The sequence below is a fragment of the Pocillopora verrucosa genome, chromosome 1 (assembly GCF_036669915.1).
Source record: "Pocillopora verrucosa isolate sample1 chromosome 1, ASM3666991v2, whole genome shotgun sequence".
NCBI lineage: Eukaryota > Metazoa > Cnidaria > Anthozoa > Scleractinia > Pocilloporidae > Pocillopora > Pocillopora verrucosa.
In genome coordinates, this window is record NC_089312.1 from 507,171 (window position 1) to 529,318 (window position 22,148).

Sequence of the window (22,148 nt, forward strand, 5' to 3'; positions counted from 1 at the left end):
CACAACTTGATGCTTTCTTTAAAAATCTAATTCGGCGACAAACACTAAATGAATAAAAGTCACGGGAGAAAAACGAATACGAAATGTAAGTGAAAGTAACTAGAAGCACATAAGGGAAACTTGCCAACGCGACACTCAAACCCACAGCGCCCAACCAAGGAAATGATAAAAATACGAACAGACTAAAGGTTAATCTTATAATGGTGACATGGACAATCCCTGGGGATAAACCACAAATAGCCCAAGCTTACTCATTCACAGGGCGGATAACTCTATCCAACGGATAAATCGCTAAAACGTTTTGAGCTATCTACCGGATAGAGATTTATCCAGTGAATAGTGTTCTCCAACCATCGAACAACCGAGGCCAGGTTCACCATAAAAACCTCATACTAACTGCGGAAATTATTGACGAGAAATGAGCATATTATGGCTGCTTCTAACGATATGCTTTGCTATTGCTATAAGTCGGTCTGGATTAATCCTATTGAAGCTGTAAAAAAAGTTTCTTTGATGTCGTCATACTTAAATCATGTTTTGTCATCTACGATAGAAACCATCTTATTCCTTGGCTTTTACTTTCATCTCAGTGCGTTTTAGTGAGTAGTAAAGGCCTCTGAAACTAAACCAGTTGACTCCCTCAGCATGAGAGGCATGTTGGCCATTCAAATACAATCCGTTTAGATTGGATATATGGCAGCCTTTGTACCACCAGGCTCCTTTGTAGTATTGGGCACAGCTTGTTCCAAATTGATCACTATCTTGATCTTTCGTGGAAAACTGCATACCGCTGTAATAAGAATAAGACTTATGTTGCCCTGTTTCATTTCTGTCCAGCCGTTGAGGAATGAAGTTTTCACTTAAAACTTAGAAAACCAATTCTTCTTAAGGGAACTACTTTGACAAATTGCTTTAAAGAAGGAATCAAGAGACGCGAGAGAGACAGAGATAAAGAGGTAGATTTATAATATAATATCTTAGAGTAGAATAAAATAGGATAGAATAGAACACAGTAGTTTAGGATAGGGCACAATAGGATAGAATATAATGATATCCTCAGTGAAAATGAGTTTTTTTGGCCAAGGAAATAAAAGTCACCAAAAATTTCACGTGTGTGTTGGCTGTTCTTAACATAAGATGATCATGTTTTTACCATAGGTGCTACAATTTTGTCTAAATAGCTGGAAATAAGTTGAGTGGGACAACGATCTAGCATTCCGTTTAGCCATTCTTACTGAAGCCATATCCATTTCATTGGCCATTGCCTTCATTCCAAAGTTGTTCCTAAGGGTTTTCGCTTCAATTTTCATGCATCTTCTTTTTCTCATTCTAATCAATATCGTGACCAAATTCAGTGCGCCCACAATTTTTTTTTCGCGCCAGGTGATATTATGAGAATCACAATCCGAGCTTTGTGCCAAAAACGTGACGAACTCCACAAGAAAATTCTACATTGCCGCTCTGAACTTTCTAAAATTTTTCCAGTTGTTTTAGTAAAATCTATTCGTGCCAAAATTCAGGATGCCTGTTCTAAAATATTTAACTAATTGCACACAATTAAGGCACAAAAAACTCGACCAACTTATCGGTCCTCAAAATAATAGCGACTCATCGCCTGAAAGCCTCAAAACGTCAATTCGCATTCCAGAAAATTTACCACTTTCCGATTCAGAAAAATCAGTTCTTAGTAAGAGCTAAAATTTTGTTCCCATTTCGGAAAAATCGACGAATTTTCAGTCAAGAAAGACGTTAAAAAATCCCTCGCCGATTTTAAGTGAAAGTCATTTTTTCACGACAAAGAGGATGATTCTAACACCTTGAACAAAGATACTTTCGACAGTCAGCATTAAAAACGGCTTAGAAGGAAAACACTAATTGCATTCCATTCACTCTCACATTTCACCCTCACAACCACGCAGTTAAATCTATCATTCTTAAAAAGTTTCAATTAGTCCAAAACCATTCAGAGACTGGTATTGTCTTTTCGCAACCTCCACTAATTTAATTCAAACGTTACAAAAACATGGGCAACTTTTTTTGGTCAAAAGTTCATTTGAAACCAAAGACCAGCCTGAAACTTTCAAATGTGCTCGCTCACGATGCAAAACCTGTCCTTTCATTCATAACGTAGAGAAAATGACGGGACCCAAGAGAGCCATTAAGATCAGTGATCACTTAACGTGCACCTCCGGCAAGTCATTTACTGCATAACTTGCAATTATTGCAAAAAGTGTAGAACAAAAAATTATCTTTCAAATCGGCATTCTTAATCTCCAGGGTATCGACGAGCGCTTTTCATTCAACTGACTTATTTTTGTTTTCTCTTTACGGAGGAAAGCGCGCGTGATCTTCGACCAATAAGAGTCTTCCTGTTTACGCTTCGCTGCTCAGAGATCTATGATATTTTCGCCACTGCGAGAACAATATGAATTCTGCCCAATGACCTCTACAATTCCTATATCTTTCATTTTCAGAGGGAACTTCACTCTTAAAGAATATCAAGAGAGAATATAAGAGTTAAGCGTGCATGAGACATTCAACACCAATGCATTTCTTAACTATTTATGTTACCTATGATCCATGAAGGAATCTCCCGCTGTGCCATTGTATTCTCTGAGAGTGAGTCTGTACTTTTTAGCCTCGTCTGCCACCTTAAATGTCTTGTACTGAGCGTATGTGATGTTCCCCTCAAAGTCCTCTAAGTCAACTCTCAACATGACGTCATTAGCATTCGTCAAACGGTGAAGATTGTCGTTTCCAAGCCAGAACTCGCCGCTCAAACTTCCGAACCCCTCTTTGTAAGCTTTCCAGTCACGATAGAAGTCAACGGAGCCGTCCAAACGTGTCTGGAAAACGGTCCAACCTCCACCGTCTGTGGTCATGTCACACAACACTGGTATTGGCTTACCACCATCTGGGTTGATGGTGTACACGCCATTGGAAGTGAAACCATCTTTAAGTAGTTGAGCGCAGCATTTCGCTTCTGTTTATAGAAGAAAAAGAAATAATTAATAGAGCTCAAATTAATTAAATGACCAGGGTGGATGAGCTGTAAGAGTCATTTTATTTGATCCAAATTGGGATATTTAAGACTTCACGCATGCTTTCAGTCAATATAAAGTGGCAAACTAGTGAAAGCGTTAGACATGATACTCACCGCATGGTTTTCCCGTATATCCAGAAGCATAACGACATTTGCATTCTGCAGTGTTGTCTTTATAGTTGGGAACACAAATTTCGTTCTCTGCACAAAGGGAAGAGCTGACCTCACAATCACTCTGTTAAAACAAAAGCACCTGATTACTTATACTAAAATACAGGTACCCTATGAATTGATTGACTGATAGACTTTTAAAATTGCATGTGTTTCGTATTCTCAGATTGATTCAGATCATAAGCTTCCAGAGAGGCCAACATTAAGTTCCCTGACCAGACTAACTCTCAGGGTTTTAAAAAAACTGAGGGCAATGCGTTACCTTTGATCTGATAACTCCAAAAAGTTAGACGTTCTAGTCTTCTCAGATAAGGACGATCGAGTATCATTGAATTGTTCTGAAATCTGCCCACCGGTGGGCTTAAAAGAAACTGGAGATCACTTCTCTGTCGCAAGAGAGGGAAAAATATCAGTAGGACGGCTTCAGACCGCGAGGCTCAAATTGTTTAAAATCACCTACATATCCACATCATTTTTTCTGAAGTAAAGTTAAATCAATGAAGGGGTAAGTTTCTAAAGAAACTGTGGTGCTGCGTCGGTGGGAGAGTATAGCAGGTAATTTAGTGTTAACAACTGGGTTGAAAACGTAAATTAGCCACCGTAAAGAGTAAAAAAGCTGACATTTCGAGCGTTAGCCCTTCGTCAGAGCGATTGGCGAAGGGCTAACGCTCGAAACGTCAGCTTTTTTACTCTTTACGGTGGCTAATTTACGTTTTCAACCCAGTTGTTAACACTAAATTACCTGCTAAAGTTAAATCAACCAGGCAAACTTAATGTTTTCGCTGCGTACTTTCTGGCTTGTTATAGATTGCACCCGCAGTGCATTTACAGCAGACAATGTGTTGAATAAGATAACTAAATATATTTCTTGTTTTAACGACTGACCGGCACCCAGACACAAATCAAGACCAACGGATGTCATTTTTAGACCTTCCGAAAGCATTCGATTTCGTACCCCATGAACGATTGCTGCCTTAGCCAAAATGGCATGGAATAGATAGACCTCAGTCTTCTATCTTGGTGTAGAAATCTCTTTGGCTGCCCAGAACGTGTCGTGGTGCGTGGCACTTACTCTTCCTGGACCCAAGTGTTATTTGGTGTCTCCGTGGCACGATCCTTGTTCCTATTCTCTTCTTAATATGCGTCAATGAAATATCATCAAACATTTCCAACATTATTAAATTAGTGTCCGCTGATGACACTAAGATATGAAAGGAACTGGAAAACGTAGAAAAAGAAAAACAGGAGCCACAATTCGATATCGATGAGCAAGCAGCATGGACTAAAAAATGGAATCTGCGCTGCAATTTTATCAAGTTAGAAGTAATGGCGAATAGTGCACAGACAGAACAAATCCTTGCAGCGAAGAACACTAGTGAACTAGTAGTTGAAAATAGGACCTGAAAAAAATTCAGGTCCGTACGGGATTTGAACCCATGACCTCTGCGATACCGGTGCAGCGCTCTACCAACTGAGCTAGCTTTTCAGGTCCTATTTTCAACTACCAGTTCAGTGGTGCTCTTAGCTGCGAGGATCTCTTAAACTCGTTTCTGCACCGCAGTGCAAATATATAAATTTCATATATCTAAAATCATTATTCATCACTTGGATGGTTTATTTGGACCCAACATATTGACCAGCTCCCAGTTGGCTTGTTAGCTCAGTTGGGAGAGCGCTGCACCGGTATTGCACAGATCATGGGTTCAAATCCCGTACGGACCTGAATTTTTTCAGGTCCTACTTTCAGTCTAAAATTCAGTAGTGTTCTTAGCTGCGAGGATCTCTTAAATTAATTACGATTTTTTATGTCTGAAAGATCCCCCATAAGTATTCTTTTTTGAAAGAGGTGGGGTAGTGAAGGAAGAAGAAGAATTCAAAGAACATTTCAGTTAAAACGTTTCGTTCAAAAAAATCACGTGCATTTGTCACATCAGCGTTGTTAAAGATACCTCTTTCTTGAGCAAAATTAGTCATTGCCACGATACCAAATGGATTATACGATGAAGTTTTAAATTTTAATGGCCTCACAGATGAAATGTTTTTCAGTCATAATAAGCTTGCTCATAAAACATGCATATGGAGTGTTTCCCATGAAATGAATATGTTTTACAGAAATTCAAATAATTGAAAACATTCTTTGTATGCTGCAGATGTTTATCTCTCACAGTATTAGAATCAAGTCGAAACTTCTTATCAAAACTGAAAAGGATAAATCGAACTTGATCTTACGAGATCGACGAAATGTTAAGAACTTTGTAAGAATTTTCGTCCCATTTTTTTCCATTCTCTTTCCAATTCTTTTCAGAATGATATTCGAAAGAACCCTCATCTTTCAATTTGAAACAAGAATATTAAGGATATGTGGTTTTAATAACACAGTTGGTTACACTGTCTTTGTTTCATTAAAAGTAAGGAAATTTGAGTTCTTTCCGAAGTTGTTTAGAACCTTGAAACACTCAAAATTTTACACATTACGTCAGCACACATTTTAAAAAAGTTTATTCTACAGGGTATATAATGCTTACCTACTTCATTCTAGAAAAACTAAATCTAAAGTTTCTTACCTTCACTCCTCGGTAGAGAAATTTTTTGTCTTCGGTGAAATTCTTAAAACTAGCAAAGCGATCGGAGTCGCTTAGTTGACATTTAAACTTCTTGTTGTTTATTGTGAATCCAAAGTTGTATGATACACATGAGCTTTCTTTCACGCAGTGTAGTCGACAAGAACTCTCTGAATCCACCTGTATTTCTCTAATAACACTTCCATTAAGGCGTCGACCTCTTATTTCTCTGGCAAAGTTAACGGCTTGGAAGACAGGTGTTGTCATTCGAGGGTCTCCGTATGGAAAAGCAATCGTTAGAGACACTAGAAGTAGTTTAAGCAGATACATACTTCGGAATCTCTCAGTTCGATTCCTCAGCATCTCTCAGTGTTTGATATTGGTCGCAATTTTTTCGGTTTTCAACTTCACGGTATTAATTATTAATCTTGAACTTGTTGAAATTTCAATGGATAGAAATTATAATCAATCGAGTAAACAAGACTCGTTATTGTAGCGTCACTGGTAGTTGCAATTGTATGTTTGAATTTTGGAGAAATTTTTTTTGCGGAAATTTAGACAGTACCCTAAGATAACTTTGATTTTAATTTTAGTGTTTTGACTGCGATCAGGTCCCCATTAAAGGAGCCTCCAATCAGTGAGAGCCCTTGAGCAATGCGAGTCGGCGAGAGGGTCTTGCGCCAATCATTGGTTCCAGACCTCTGGCAGCGCTAATGATTGGGGCGTGCTGCTCGCAGGCTGACTCTAATGTTTTCGTAAACGTTTCGTCGCCTCCAGTAACATCGACTTCTTTAACAAAACTTTAGAAAATAAGTTAGAGCTAACCGTTTACTGAACTATTTTTCTGATCCCCGCTCCAATGGTAAACAAACGTCCTGTGGGCTTAAAAGATACAAAGCGGATCGAGGAATTTTTGATCGGGTGGGTTACAACACATTAATTCGGAAAACACAGTATAAACTGGAGCTCAATTAATTTAACACATGTTTAATGAAATTTGAACTCTCAATTAACACTTCTAGTTCAGTAGTGGTAATATGTGGTACCGTCGTTGAAAGAATTTTGGTTAAAGACATGGAATAAACTCACGGGTTTTATAGGGAGGGGGGGGGAGGTGTGGATTCCCTAGACCGTCCCCTCCCCGAGTTGTTGCTGAAGATTCAACTAATTTGAATTTGATGTTTGCTCCCTGCCCATCTTCGGTGTCTCTCTATGTAAAAACTTGCAAATTTAAGGTTTTTTTTCCTTAAGACTTAAGCTTGAGTTTACGCCTTACCACAACTTGATACTTTATTTAAAAATCTGGCAAACATCAAGTAAATAAATGAAATAAATAAATCCACGAATTAAGGACCCCGGAGAAATACGAATACGAAATATAAGTGAAAGTAACTAGAAGCACACAAGGGAAACTTGCAAACGCGATACTCAAACCCATATCAGCGCCCAACCAAGGAAATGAGCATTTGCAAGTATAAAAATACGAGCAAACTAAAGGTTAATCTAATAATGGTGAAATAGTTAAAAAACATGAGTTAAACCACGAATAGACCAAGCTTAGTTATTCACAGGACAGATAACGCAATCCAAAGGATAAATCGCTAAAAAGTATTGCGGTATCCACCGGATAGAGATTTATCCGGTGGATAGTGTTATCCACCCTTCGAACAACCGGGGCCAGGTTCACCATAAAAAACTCGTACTAACTACGGAAATGATTGATGAGAAATGAGCATATTTTCGCTGCTTCTAACGATATGCTTTGCCATAGCTATAAGTCGGTCTGGATTGATCCTATTGAAGCTATAAAAAAGTTTATTTGATGTCGTCATACTTAGAATCATGTTTTGTCACCCCGCGATAGAAACCATCTTATCCCTTGGCTTTTACTTTCATCTCAGTGCGTTTTAGTGAATAGTAAAAGCCTCTGAAAGTAAACCAGTTGACTCCCTCAGCATGAGAGGCATGTTGGCCATTCAAATAAAATCCGTTTAGATTGGATATATGGCAGCCTTTGTACCACCAGGCTCCTTTGTAGTATTGGGCACAGCTTATTTTAGATTGATCACTATCTTGATCTTTCGTGGAAAACTGCATACCGCTGCAATAAGAATAAGACTTATGTTGCCTTGTTTCATTTCTGTCTAGCCATTGAGGAATGAAGTTTTCACTTAAAACTTAGAAAACCAAATCTGCTTAAGGGAACTACTTTGACAAATTGCTTTAAAGAAGGAATCAAGAGACGCGAGAGAGACAGATTAGATTTAATATAATATCGTAGAGTAGAATAAAATAGGATAGAATAGAATACAGTAGTTTAGGATAGGGCACAATAGGATAGAATATAATGATATCCTCAATGAAAATGAGGTTTTTTGCCAAGGAAATAAAAGTCACCAAAAATTTCAAGTGTGTGTTGGCTGTCCTTAACGTAAGATGATCATGTTTTTACCATAGGTGCTATAATTTTGTCTAAATAGCTGGAAATAAGTTGAGTGGGACAAGGATCTAGCATTCCGTTTAGCCATTCTTACTGTAGCCATATCCATTTCATTGGCCATTGCCTTCATTCCAAAGTTGTTCCTAAGGGTTTTCGCTCCAATTTTCATGCATCTTCTTTTTCTCATTCTAATCAATGTCGTGACCAAATTCAGTGCGCCCACAATTTTTTTTTCGCGCCAGGTGATATTATGAGAATCACAATCCGAGCTTTGTGCCAAAAATGTGACGAACTCCACAAAAAAATTCTACATTGCCGCTCTGAACTTTCCAAAATTTGTCCATTTGTTTTAGTAAAATCTATTCGTGCCAAAATTCAGGATGCCTGTTCTAAAATATTTAACCATTTGCACAAAATTAAGGTACAAAAACTCGACCAACTTATCTGTCCTCAAAATAATAGCGACTCATCGCCTGAAAGCCTCAAAACGTCAATTCGCATTCCAGAAAATTTACCACTTTCCGATTCAGAAAAATCAGTTCCTAGTAAGAGCTAAAATTTTGTTCCCATTTCGGAAAAATCGACGAATTTTCAGTCAAGAAAGACATTAAAAAATTCCCTCGCCGATTTTAAATGAAAGTCATTTTTTCACGACAATGAGGATAATTCTAACACCTTGAACAAAGATACTTTTGACAGTCAGCATTAAAAACGGCTTAGAAGGAAAACACTGATTGCATTCCATTCACTCTCATTTTTCACCCTCACAACCACGCATTTAATCTATCATTCTTAAAAAGTTTCAATTAGTCCAAAACCATTCAGAGACTGGTATTGTCTTTTCGCAACCTCCAATAATTTCATTCAAACGTTACAAAAACATGAGCAACTTTTTTTGGTCAAAAGTTCATTTGAAACCAAAGACCAGCATGAAACTTTCAAATGTGCTCGCTCACGATGCAAAAACTGTGCTTTTATTCATAACGTAGAGAAAATGACGGGACCCAAGAGAGCCATTAAGATCAGTGATCACTTAACGTGCACCTCTGGCAAGTCATCTACTGCATAACTTGCAATTATTGCAAAAAGTTATACATTGGTGAAACAGGAAGACGATTAGGTGACCAATTCCGAGAACACCTTCGCGACGTAAAAAGAAATGACCAGGACGCATGCAAACCAGTCCCTTGTCAGTTTAATCTCCCTAATCATTCTAGGCAGCATATGGCAGTTTGCTGTAGGCAGTTCGGAAAGCCGCAAAACTTTAGAACAATAGGCATTCTGCCCAATGACCTATACAATTCCTATACCTTTCATTTTCAGAAGGAACTTCACTCTTAAAGAATATCAAGAGAGAATATAAGAGTTCAGCGTGCATGAGACTTTTCTTGTAACCTTTTTGGTTGATCATTACTTCGGCCCAAAACAAAGAGAGAGAACCTAACACATTCAACACCAATGCATTTCTTAACTATTTATGTTACCTATGATCCATGAAGGAATCTCCCGCTGTGCCATTGTATTCTCGGAGAGTGAGTCTGTAATTATCAGCCTCGTCTGCCACCTTAAATGTCTTGTACTCGGCGTATGTGATGTTCCCCTCAAAGTCCTCCAAGTCAACTCTCAACATGACTTCATTAGCATTCGTCACACGGTGAAGATTGTCGTTTCCGAGCCAGAACTCGCCGCTCAAACTTCCGAACCCCTCTTTGTAAGCTTTCCAGTCACGATAGAAGTCAACGGAACCGTCCAAACGTCTCTGGAAAACGGTCCAACCTCCACCGTCCGTGGTCATGTCACACAACACTGGTATTGGCTTACCGCCATCTGGATTGATGGTGTACACGCCATTGGAAGTGAAACCATCTCTAAGTAGTTGAGCGCAGCATTTTGCTTCTGTTTTTAGAAGAAAAAGAAATAATTAATAGAGCTCAAATTAATTAATTGACCAGGGTGGATGAGCTGTACTGAGTCATTTTACTTGATCCAAAATTGGGATACTTAAGACTTCACGCATGCTTTCAGTCAATATAAAGTGGCAAACTAGTAAAAGTGTGCGACATGTTACTCACCGCATGGTTTTCCAGTATATCCAGAAGCATAACGACATTTGCACTCTGCAGTGTTGTCTTTATAGTTGGGAACACAGATCTCGTTTTTTGTACAAAGGAAAGAGCTGATCTCACAACGGCTCTGTTAAAACAAAAGCAACTGATCACTTTTATCAAAATAAAGGTACCCTGTGAATTGATTGATTGATAGACTTTTAAAATTGCACCTGTTTTATTTTCTAGGATGGAATCAGTAGCTTCTAGAGCGACCAACACTAAGTTAACTGGCCGGAATAACTCTCAGGGTTTTTAAATAACTGAGGGAAATGTGCTGCCTTTGCTTCATTCGAAATCTCCGAATGATTAGACGTTCTAGTATTCTCGGATGATTAAGGGCGATCAAGTGTAACCGAATTGTTCTGAAAAAGTTCCATGGAATGCGTGTCAACATGACGAAGACTTCTAGAAATTTATCTTACAGCTATTATCCACAACAAGAGAAGCAAGCATTTCAATTTAAATATAGTTTTTCATTGACAACATTTTTCGAAAACATTAGATTAGGAACATAAAATACATTAGTCATCAGTACTCATTATTACTTTAAAATGTCCCTCAAAGGCGTAGAGTAACGTTTAGCCAATAACGAATGAACACATTCTTTTTCAAATCGAAAACACTGGATTACATCTCGTTTCTGAGCCGTCAAGTTTACAGGCCCAATGCAAAGTTAAAGTTTAAATCTTACACTTTCAAAATCAGAGGATGATAAGAAAAGTTCTACAGTAATTCTAAAATTGTATTTCTTTACCATTACCAAATACAATATATAAACATCTGCATCGTTCCTTCAATCATACATAATACCGCTTGGAATTAAGTAAAAGAGTCGAAAATTGAGGTAAATTACCTACCTTTATGCCTCTATAAAGAACTTGGGGGTCTTTAGTGGAATTGCTCAGTCCAGTAAACCGACCAGAGTCGCTTAGTTGACATTTATTGTCAGCATACACTTACACAAAATTTATCATATAGGCAATATAATGCTTGCCCGCTGCATTCTGGAAAAATTATATCTAAAGTTTCTTACCTTCACTCCTCGGTAGAGAAATGTGTTGTCTGCGGTGAAATTGTTGAAGCTAGCAAAGCGATCAGAGTCGCTTAGTTGACATTTAAACATCTTCTTGTTTTCACCGGGTCCAAAGTTGTATGACAGACATGAACTTTCCTCCACGCAAAGCAGTGGACAAGAACTCTCTGGCAAAGTTAATAGCTTTGTAGTTGGATGTTGTCAATCGACTTTCTCCGTTTGCTAAAGTAATTACCAAGGAAGTTAGAAGGAGTGTTGGGTACATGTTTTCTCAAGAAATGTTGCCAATTATGGTGATCTTTTGGGTTTTAGCTCTTTTTCATTAATTATTAACACAGAACCTCAGTGAAAGTAGAAAAACATCATGTTGATTGATTTAAATGCTTTAACCGGCATGATAGGGCAATATTTAAATCAAACAATAACATTTTTAAAAATTTATTCATGTTTTGAACAACTATATTATTAGCTGTTTAAGGATGATTTTCAACCAATATTTTAGTTTTAAAGATTTTCGTAAGATGCCTCTGTTGAAATACGATGAGGGCAACGAAACAATTTACCAAAATCAGAACTGTAACTTTAAAGTCGCCCGAAAGGTCGCTTAGCGAAAGCTTATAAACAACATTTTATCTTATGTCCTTTGGTACAATGAACTGTCGAGAAATCAAAATATTGTGTTTTGATATTTTGGGGGAATGAATTCAAATCGTAAGAACGAATTTCGTGGTAATATATAAAAAAATACCTAAAGGGAACATTGGAACTTTGTGAGACCACACACGCACACGCACGCAGGTGAAGTTAATAAATTTTAAACTAAAACTTTATTCAAATAGCAGTCTTTTACAAAACGTTTCGCCCGGTTAATAATTAATTTTGCAAGTGATGATAGGAATATTAGAAGAGAAGTAGACAAGTATTAAAGGTGAATCGACAACATACAAACAAAGGCTAGAAACTAAACTATATCCCCCGTAGAACTTTATATTTGCAGATATATGTAAAAGTTGTTGACAATAGCTAAAAGTAGAGGGTGATATTCTCAAATTCTGTGGCTATATAATTTATCAAATGTTACTTTATTCTTAGTGCGAGCTGAGTAACTCTAGATACCCTCTACTCCAGCCTTTCGACACTTCAAGTTGTACGTGAGAGGCCATTTACGCTAATTCAGGATTACAAATTCAACTTGGTGTTGCATTTCCTCTTGTGAAACCATCCATTCGTTATCTCGAAGTTATGTGGGGTTGTTCTCATCATGCCAGGCAAAATTGAACATGATGAAATATGATCAAGAACTACGGCTAATACTATTTTGCGAAACTAAACGAAACGAGACGAAACCAAGCGAGATATAACAAAACTAGAGGAGTAATGCAGATGTATTTTGCAGTAAGGTAAAGATAACTTTCACGAGGATTTTTGAGTAATCGGTAATTAAAAAGAAGGGTTTTTATTCAATTGGCAATGTAGTATTTTAAGAAGAGTTATTATTTTGCGAAATCGACTGAAGTCCATTTCGCAAATTAGTATCTCACCTAAAATTACTATTTGGCAAAATATATTTTAAAACGGTTTAAGAAGTAAGAGGAGGCCAAAATCTTCGGTGATATACTAATTGTTATGTTTAAATGTATTTTTGGGACATGAATAAGAGGTCACGTTGTCACCGCAGGGTGAAAATAGTCGATTCCGCAGAGTAGTAACTCTTTTGAAATTACTACTTCGCAAAATGAATAAAAATCCTTCTTATGAAATGACGATTACACCATAATCCTCGTGAAAGCTATCTTTACCTTATTATAAAAGAATTACTACAATATTCGTTTCGTTTCGTTTCGCAAAATAGAGCAAGCCCAAGAAAACCTGCAGAGCTGTTAAGACAAAATAAAAATCCACTCTGATCCTAGGCCTGCTTCTTCGGGTTTTTAACGACCCGGCCCTGATGTGGAAATTTTGTCTTTAATGAGCTGTTTGGTATCCTTTTAGTAATCCCCCTCAGATTTACTTTTGATTCAAATACTTAATTCAGATTGTGTTGCCTGATTTTCACTCTTTTCATAAACTAGTACTGTTTCTTAACTGATTAACGCTAACACCTTCAAAACTATAAAGGACATAGCTTTGTCACACCACTAGCAAATGATTTTGCTGGTTTATATAAACGACATGGGGGGAAGGTGGGGGAAGGGGGGGAAGGTCTGGAGTCCCCAGACCCTCCCCCCGACTTATCACTTACGATTCAACTAAATTTGAATTTGACGTCTCCTCTCTGCCCATCTTCGTTGTCTCTATGTATAGAAACTTGCTCATTTAAGATTTTCTTCCTTAAGGCTTGTGCGTGAGTTTAAGCCCATCCATAACTTGATGCTTTCTTTAAAAATCTAATCCGGTGAAAAACGTTAAATTAATTAATGAAATAGATAAATCCACGAATAAAGGTGCCCGGAGAAAAACGAATGCGAAACGCAAGTGAAAGTAACCAGAAGCACATAATGGAAACTTGCTGACTTGACACTCAAACCCACATCAGCACCCGCCCAAGGAAATGAGTATTTGTAGATATAAAAATACGAACACAAATCAAAGGTTAATCTAATAATAGTGACAGGGAGAAGCTCTTGTAATTAACCGCGAATAGACCAGTCTTAGTTATTCACAGTTCAGATAACGCCATCCGATGCATAAATCGCTAAAACGTATTGTGGCATCCACCGGATAGTGGATAGTGTTATCCACCCTTCGAACAACCGGGGCCAGGTTCACCATAAAAAACTCTTTTGTCCCGTTTGTTCTCCAGTTTCAAACTTGGCTATCAAGTAGGCCTTTTGCTTATCAGTGAAACGAGTATTGCGAGAACAACTCTGCTTTAGGGCCTATCCCATTTCAAGAGAAGCTACAGACGATAACGGGTGGATTCCGTGTCAAGCAGTTGCGGCACGGCGCGGTCAAAAAGAGTTTCATATTCAAGAACATATTTGTATCTCCCACATTCGAGATGCTTCTGTAATGACGAATGGCGTTGATAGGACTTAATGCAACCCTCTTCCGAGCAGAAAAAATATTTCAGTTGTGGAATCGCGCGATTCTTCACTTGAATCATCGCTACCTTCATCAGTGTTGTCTTGGTGCTTTTGAGATGTTTTAGCAAACTCAGCTCGTCTCGGCTTGATAGGAACAAAATCGAAAAGCGAAAAGTTCGTTTTTCTCGAAAATAAAAACATATTTGATGAAAAAAAATACACAGCCTTTCTTGTCTTACTAGGGTCTACTTGTGTGCAAAAATTGAGACAATTTGAATTTTGATCCTTGCCATAAAAATTTTATTTTTGCTTGATTTTTGCACGGATGTCCTCTTAATATAATCTATTTGAGCCAAAACTCAGGATGTCAGTTCTAAACCTTTTAACAACTTGCACCAAATTAAAAGCCAAAAACTCGACCAACTTATTGGCCCTCAAAATACTAGCGACTCATCATCAGAAAGCCTCAAAATTGTAATTAGATTCCAGAAAATTTACCACTTTCCGATTCAGAAAAAACAGTTCGCAACGTTGACAAAGATCTCATTTTCATCCGTCAAAACATTGTCAAAAACACGGTTAACGATCTTGTAGCTAAACAAGAATTACTTACCATTGCAAAAAATTTCATCATCAATACTACTGGAACTTCGTGTATTTACTTTTTACTTAAGAGCTAATGTCAGCATGCATCAAACAACCATACTTTTGACTTCAGCCGGCAAAGGAATCATTGATGGATCTGGACATTTTAGTTTTCTGAATGCAGTAATTCCAGAAAGGTTTTTTCTAGATGTCATGCAAAGAGGAAAAAAACCCATCTCTTGGTATTTCGGAGGTTGATTCATCTTTGAATTTCTGTGTCACGCTTGTCACGCAACTGATATAATAAGTTAGAGAAGATATATAAACTGAAACTCAAATCTGGCTAGAATGTGGTAGAGCATAATTAACGTGATCATCGAAACGGCTAATAAAATCATAAATAAACAAGGTAAGAATATTATGCTAGACTTTTCATGACGGTGGCGACAAGTAGGCGCACCATGTACATTTCATAGTCGCTATCAAGTAAATTTTGCGGGACTTTGAGTTCGTCTCAAGATAGAACAACACAAATACACAAGGAAAGTTTTACAGTAACTTTATAACCATCCTTTGGTCTTTTAAAAGCTTAAAGCTCAGTAGATTGTGTCATATCGGTCATTGTTAAAACTGTCTTTGTTTCGATGCTACTTTTCGACATAGGAAAAGTATGTCGGACAAAAATATTTACCAAAAAAAAAAAATTTCTTTGGCAGCTTCAATAACGACAGGAGATTAAGTTAAGATAATAGAACAAAGGATTATGTTCTCAGAAATACCGTAAGTCTTATACATTCGTTACATGAGGTCACACAACTCGGCTAATATTCACGGTGAAAATTTGCATATTTGAGCGGTCGAACGAAAAAAGTCATTTCTCGAAAACTAAAATATATTTTCGCAAAAAAACTACACCACAATTATTAGAACATATTGGGAAACAAACTATGAAAGTAGGAGAGAAAACGAATTTTGGCCGACTTGCCACAATATTCCAAATTTGTTCGATGGATGTTGACATCCTCTCTTAAAATCCGCAAACCTAACCTCCCAGGTCGACTAATTGTTTCTGCCTGCAGTTTTCCACCGAACTTATTTCCAACTATTTAGACAAAATTATGGCACCTATGGTCAAAACTTTACTATCTTACATTAAGGACAGCCAACACGCACTTGAAATTTTTCGTGACTTTAATTTCCTTGGCCAAAACAAACTTATTTTCATATGGATATTACATGGATATCACTGTCATTCCCAAAGACGAAGGTCTCCGGGCCTCCAAACACTTTTTCGATCAACGTAATGTTAAGGAACCTAGCTCTGAAACACTACTACGTCTAGCCGAACTAGTACTTACACTCAATTTCTTTTCAGAAGGTGGCAACAAGTACAAAGCAAATAAAGGTGTAGCCATAGATACAACTATGGGACTCAGCTACGCCAATCTCCTCTTGGGTTTTATCAAACACCAATTTTTTAGTCCCAGCTATACCACGGCCTCAAACCTGAACTCTACGGTCGCTACATCGACAACTGCATCGGTACTACCTCCTCTACCAGAGAAGAGCTCACTCAATTTATAACCGCCGTCAATTCCTTTCAATCGGCTCTTAAATATACCTGGCAAATTTCCGACACTTCTTTAGCTATTCTAGATATCAAAACTTAAATTGAAGGCAATGTTCTATGCATTAGTGTTTACTACAAATATATAGGTACTTGTTGTATTCACCTTCGCATCCACCCCACGTCAAGAATTCCATACCGTGCCCAATAAATTGATGGACAGTCAGCATTACAAACGGCTGAGATGGAAAACACTGATCGCATTCCATTCACTCTCACATTTCGTCCTCACAACCACGTAGTTAAATCTATCATTCTCAAAAACTTTCAATTACTCCAAAACGATTCAGAGACTGGCACTTTCTTTTCGAAACCTCCACTAACTTCATTCAAACGTGACAAAAATGTAGGCAACTGTTTGGTCAGAAGTTCATTGCAAACCAAAGACCAGCCTGAAACTTTCAAATACGCTCGCTCACGATGAAAAACTTGTCCTTTCATTCATAACGCAGAGAAAATGTCGGGACCCGAGAGATCCATTACGATCACTGATCGCTTTAAGTGCACCTGCGCCAATGTCATTTACTGCCTAACTTGCACCTATTGCAAAAAGTTATACATTGGTGAAACAGGAAGACGATCAGGTGACTGATTGCGAGAACACCTTCGTGACATAGAAAAATATGACAAGGACGCATCCAAACCAGTCGCTAGAAACTTTAATCTCCCTAATCATCCTAAGGAGCATATGGCAGTTTGCGGCCTTTCCCTACATGTGGGCAGTTCGGAAAACCGCAAAAACTGTAGAACAAAAATTTATCTTTCAAATCGGCATTCTTAATCTCCACGGTTTTGACGAGCGCTTTTCATTCAACTGATTTATCCTTGTTTTCTCGTCACAGAAGATAGCGCGCGTGATCTTCGACCACTGAGAGCCTCCCTGTTTACGCTTCGCTCCAAATATCACAGATATATAATATTTTTGCCATTGCAAGTTAATGTCGCGAGAACAATAGACATTCTGCTCAATGACCTCCACTATTCCAATGGCCTTACAGTTTCAGAGGTAACTTCACTCTTAAAGAATATCAAGAGAGAATATTAGAGTTAAGCGTGCATGAGACTTTTCTTAAAACCTGTTTGGTTGATCATTACTTCGGCCCAAAACAAAGAGAGAGAACGCAACGCATTCAATACCAATGTATTTCTTAACTATTTATAATACCTATGTTGTGTAAAGGAATCTCCAGCTGTGCCATTGTATTCTCCGAGAGTGAGTCTGTAATTATCGGCCTCGTCTGCCACCTTAAATGTCTTGTACTCAGCGTATGTGATGTTCTCCTCAAAGTCCTCCAAGTCAACTCTCAACATGACGTCATTAGCATCCGTCAAACAGTGAAGATTGTCGTTTCCGAGCCAGAACTCGCCACTCAAACTTCCGAACCCCTCTTTGTAAGGTTTCCAGTCACGATAGAAGTCAACAGAGCCGTCCAAACGTTTCCGGAAAACGGTCCAACCTCCACCGCCCGTGGTCATGTCACACAACACTGGTATTGGCTTACCGCCATCTGGATTGATGGTGTACACGCCGTCAGAGGTGAAACCATCTTTAAGTAGTTGAGCGCAGCTTTTTGCTTCTGATTTTGTAAGAGAAAGAAATAATTAGTAAAGCCCAAATTCGTTATTTGACCAGGGTGGATAAGCTGTACTGTGTCATTTTACTTGATCCAAATTGGGATACCTAAGATATCACGCATGCACTCAGTCAATATAAAGTTGGAAACTAGTAAAAGCGTGCGACATGATACTCACCGCATGGTTCTCCAGTATATCCAGAAGCATAACGACATTTGCATTCTGCAGTGTTGTCTTTATAGTTGGGAACACATATATCGTTCTTTGCACAAAGGAAAGAGCTGACCTCATAATGGCTCTGTTAAAACAAAAGCCCCTTATTACTGTTGTTATAATAAAGGTATCCTATGAACTGATTGACTGATAGACTTTTAAAATTGAACGTGTTTCATATTCTCAGATTGAATCAGATCAGAAGCTTCCAGACCTATCAACATCAAGTTCCTGGAGCAGACTAACTCTCTGAGGGAACTGCGTTACCTTTGCTATGATATCTTCAAATGATTAGACGTTCTGGTTTTCTCGGATGAGGACGATCGAGTATCACTGAATTGTTGTGAAATCTGCCTACCGGTGGGCTTAGAAGAAAATGGGGATTACTTCTCTGTCGCATGAGGGGGAAAAATAGTATCAGTAGAAAAGCTTTAGCCCACGAGGCTCAAATTGTTTAAAAGCACCTACATATCGACATCATTTTTTCTGAAGTAAAGATTAATCAACTAGGCAAACTTAATGTTTTCGTTGTGTACTTTTTTGGCATGTTATGGATGGCACCTGCAGTGCATTTACACCAGAGAATGCGTTGAATAAGAGAACAGTTCTTGTTTTAACGACTAAGCGACACCCTGACACAAATCAAGACCAACAGATGTCATTTTAAGACCCTTTGAAAGCATTCGATTTCGTATCCCAAGAACGATTGCTGCGTAAGCTAAAATGCCATGGGATAGATAGACCTCTACTATCTTGGTGTAGAAATCTCTTAACTGGCTGCCCAAATCGCGTCGTGGTGGGTGGCACTTATTCTTCCTGGACCAGATTGTTATCTGGTGTTCCCTAGATCCTTGTTCTTATTCTGTTCTTAATACACGTCATTGAATTTCATCAAACATCTCCATCACTGAAGAAATGTAAAATGGTTTCCGTGTTTACATAGCCTGATGTAAACACGCGGGAGGTTGGGAGAACACGGGATAAGCGTAGGAAACCACGACGCGAAGCTGAGTGGTTTCCAGCTTATCGAGTCCAGCCTTGGTCTAGAATCGTCATCTAAAGACATGGTTCTGTCGGCAAAAGTCGAAAGAAGAGCTTCCTTGTCAGAAACACTTATGATGACAAAAAAAAGCGCCCGAATGGCCAATCAGAGCGCGCGTACTATTTGAATTATTTTATAAAATTAAGTTAGAGTCCACTAATGACACTAAGATCATAAAGTATAAAGGAAACTGGAAAACGTAGAAAGAGAAAAATACGGGCCAGAATTCAATATCGATGAGCTGGCAGCATGGACTAAGAAATGGAATTTGCACTTCAATCCCGACAAGTCAGAAGTACTGGTGAATAGTGCACAGAGACAGAACAAGTTCTTGCCAACATATATGTCGATTTCAAGTCTTGCAACCGTCAACAGTACTAAAGGCCTACAATCGGCGATAGTAATGTTGACACATTGAATCCTCCAATCCCATATTACTTCAATTTAATCTCTTTTGCCCTTTTAATGGGGGATGGGGGTCTTGTCAATAGTTTAGGGTATGTTAGAAACATGAGTGTGATTCTACACATTGATAGATTCTGAACTCTTCAAAATGATGTGTCAACTAATTTTGACGCTGATTGTTGTCGTTGATTGCCTCGCACCTGTAACGAAGCGAACACGTTTATACTCTAGGAATCAAAGCCAGAAAAAGTATTAGGTTTAATCCATAGAAAATTGGTCTCTTCGAATCCCGAGGCTTTCTCGACGATATATAATCATCTTGTGCGTTCTGTGGTGAAATGTGCAGCCTTGGTCTGGAATCGTCATCCAAAGACATGGTTCTGTCGGCAAAAGTCGAAAGAAGAGCTTCCTTGTCAGAAACAGTTATGATGACAAACAAAAAGCGCCCGAAAAAACTGAACGTGCAGACAGACTTATCCTCTTAAACACAGACTTATCTTCTCCCTCTTGGTAGATAGTGTATGGCGTAAATTAATTCAGTTATTATTCAGAGTTTTCTTGGTTAAACTAAGTTTCACTAACCTGGTTATCACAGTTTGACCATCGCTTCTGACATCTCGTTCTAAAGACAAAAGTCTCAGTCCACTGTGTAATGTAATAGCTATTTCAATTTAATATAGGTTTTTCCATGCATTTAGGAATGCCATTTCAAAATAAAATAAAAAAATCAAGAGTCAGACGTAACGTTTAGAGTTTGCTTCTCCTGTATCTGTGCTTGCTTTCCCTTTTTGACGTAAGTAACTAGTCGTAGCTGGTCGTGAGCTAATAAAAAAGCTGACACCAAAGGATGATTTAAATCACTGCACATCGATTGTTGAACCGTTTGCATTTTGAACGTTCAGTTTAAGTGCTAGTGAAGCATGATTAAACATTATTGTTCGGCTGATTATCAGATTTGTTCGATAGGGTTGAAATCTTCTTTAAACCTCTGCGGAAAGTTTTAAGGTTAGAGGAAGTCTTCCATGTGCCGGGAAAACCACACTGAACTCTTCCAACTCCAAATTTTGGTTGGAGCCTCTTCTTCCGCCAAGTGAAGACAACTTCTTGATTTTCTTCAATTTAATTTGTTTTCAAATCACATTCGCCTCGACAGTCTGAAAGCATCTCGCAGAATGTTTCCTTAGAGAGTTCAAAGCGCCTGTTTAATAATCGAGTGTAAATTGGGGCTGAGAAGCCTACTCGACTTCGTAGTACTTTAGGTTTTCTGTATATTTGTTTTAAATGTTAAAAGGCGCACACGGCTCCAAAGTATATCGGTTTTCTTGCCTTAATTATAATTTTGCTCTTACGAAATTTTAAAAATTTGCTAGATAAGTGTTTTTGACTGAATAATACCTAGTAATGAAAAACAAACTATCGCCTTTTTTATTTCTGCTCCCGCTTCCCGCCCCCATATAGATCCCGCTGCCTGCCCCTCGTTCTCTCGCTTCCCGCTCTCTCCCGCCCCCTGTTCTCCCGGGCTCCCGCCTCCCTGTCTCCCTCCACTGTTGTTGATAGTAATTTCGCTAAGGCTTTCCATTAATAAGTCTTCCATATGCTAGATATAAATTACAAGGTCCGACAGAACGCGCATGCTACTTTTGGATAGGAAAGCAAAGGAAAGTTTAAAACTTTTCGATGAAATTTGTCTGTTTTTCTTTTTAAAGTTGTGTCCCTTTATCGCAGATCTCCGCCACCCTTAAATATAAAATGACTCATACATTGAGCCTCAAGTCATTGTTGATGCACTAGGACAGATTTAGCCTACCATCACTCCTCTGTAAATGAAATTATTATCCTCAGTAAAGTTAGCAAATCCAGCGAATCGATCAGAGTCGCTTAGCTGACGCATGAATTTCTCTGAGTCGCCCTTAATGGTTCTAAAGTTGTAAGATTGACGCCGTTCATCTGCACTCTCCGAATGACAAGAAATTTCCAAATCAACTTCCATTTCTCTTATAACGCTTCCGTTCAGCTTTTGTTCTTCTATCTTGTTTGCAAATCTAACCGCTCTCAGATCTGGCTCTGACATGCGGCTTATGCCGTACATAACAGCACAAAGAAGAAATAGCAGACAGAGATGCATTTTTAATTTTCACCGTCAGAAAGTTTATGATGAAAAGGAATGAATGTTTCTTTTAATTACTATTGCCTAACCAAGCCATTAGGTATAAGGAAATTTCCAGAATGAAAAAAGAATACACCATATAATTTAACATTTTGCAGGTTTTTTTGGGTATATAGTAGTCTTTATCAAATGTTAAGTCATTTTACAATTCT

At 38.3% G+C, this 22,148-nt stretch overlaps 3 protein-coding genes and 1 pseudogene across 3 annotated transcripts; 1 reads left to right on the forward strand and 3 right to left on the reverse strand.

The window, feature by feature from the left end:
- Window positions 1-457: 457 nt before the first annotated feature.
- LOC131785423 (microfibril-associated glycoprotein 4-like) lies at window positions 458-6,105 on the reverse strand. Its single transcript, XM_066172559.1, has 4 exons — window positions 5,779-6,105; window positions 3,158-3,278; window positions 2,572-2,983; window positions 458-790 (listed from the first exon to the last, which is right to left on the reverse strand). Exons 1-4 carry the CDS (start codon window positions 6,103-6,105, stop codon window positions 562-564), a joined length of 1,089 nt encoding a protein of 362 aa, XP_066028656.1. The 3' UTR covers window positions 458-561.
- Window positions 6,106-7,647: 1,542 nt separating this feature from the next.
- Window positions 7,648-15,230, reverse strand: LOC131780793 (microfibril-associated glycoprotein 4-like). The gene is made up of 5 exons (XM_066173467.1): window positions 15,089-15,230; window positions 11,357-11,523; window positions 10,288-10,408; window positions 9,700-10,111; window positions 7,648-7,876 (listed from the first exon to the last, which is right to left on the reverse strand). The coding sequence occupies exons 1-5, from the start codon at window positions 15,228-15,230 to the stop codon at window positions 7,648-7,650; spliced, it is 1,071 nt and encodes a 356-aa protein (XP_066029564.1).
- An 855-nt stretch (window positions 15,231-16,085) lies between these two features.
- On the forward strand, window positions 16,086-17,412 carry LOC136280023 (uncharacterized; annotated as a pseudogene).
- Window positions 17,413-17,746: 334 nt separating this feature from the next.
- On the reverse strand, window positions 17,747-21,954 carry LOC131772179 (ficolin-2-like). Its single transcript, XM_066173554.1, has 3 exons — window positions 21,637-21,954; window positions 18,347-18,467; window positions 17,747-18,171 (listed from the first exon to the last, which is right to left on the reverse strand). The coding sequence occupies exons 1-3, from the start codon at window positions 21,952-21,954 to the stop codon at window positions 17,747-17,749; spliced, it is 864 nt and encodes a 287-aa protein (XP_066029651.1).
- Window positions 21,955-22,148: the final 194 nt, after the last annotated feature.

What these genes read in the sequence shown, in the direction of transcription:
- LOC131780793 (XM_066173467.1), bottom strand. Translation starts at nt 15,230, where the DNA reads ATGAATCAACCTCCGAAATACCAAGAGATGGGTTTTTTTCCTCTTTGC. An exon ending in TTTGCCGGCTGAAGTCAAAA is followed by an intron (nt 11,524 to 15,088) that starts GTATGGTTGTTT and finishes TAACTTTGCCAG; the next exon opens with AGAGTTCTTGTCCACTGCTT. An exon ending in TTCTCTACCGAGGAGTGAAG is followed by an intron (nt 10,409 to 11,356) that starts GTAAGAAACTTT and finishes TTGTTTTAACAG; the next exon opens with AGCCGTTGTGAGATCAGCTC.
- LOC131785423 (XM_066172559.1), bottom strand. Translation starts at nt 6,105, where the DNA reads ATGTATCTGCTTAAACTACTTCTAGTGTCTCTAACGATTGCTTTTCCA. An exon ending in TTCTCTACCGAGGAGTGAAG is followed by an intron (nt 3,279 to 5,778) that starts GTAAGAAACTTT and finishes TTGTTTTAACAG; the next exon opens with AGTGATTGTGAGGTCAGCTC. An exon ending in GATTCCTTCATGGATCATAG is followed by an intron (nt 791 to 2,571) that starts GTAACATAAATA and finishes TTCTTATTACAG; the next exon opens with CGGTATGCAGTTTTCCACGA.
- LOC131772179 (XM_066173554.1), bottom strand. Translation starts at nt 21,954, where the DNA reads ATGCATCTCTGTCTGCTATTTCTTCTTTGTGCTGTTATGTACGGCATA. An exon ending in TCATTTACAGAGGAGTGATG is followed by an intron (nt 18,468 to 21,636) that starts GTAGGCTAAATC and finishes TTGTTTTAACAG; the next exon opens with AGCCATTATGAGGTCAGCTC. An exon ending in ATATACTGGAGAACCATGCG is followed by an intron (nt 18,172 to 18,346) that starts GTGAGTATCATG and finishes TTACAAAATCAG; the next exon opens with AAGCAAAAAGCTGCGCTCAA.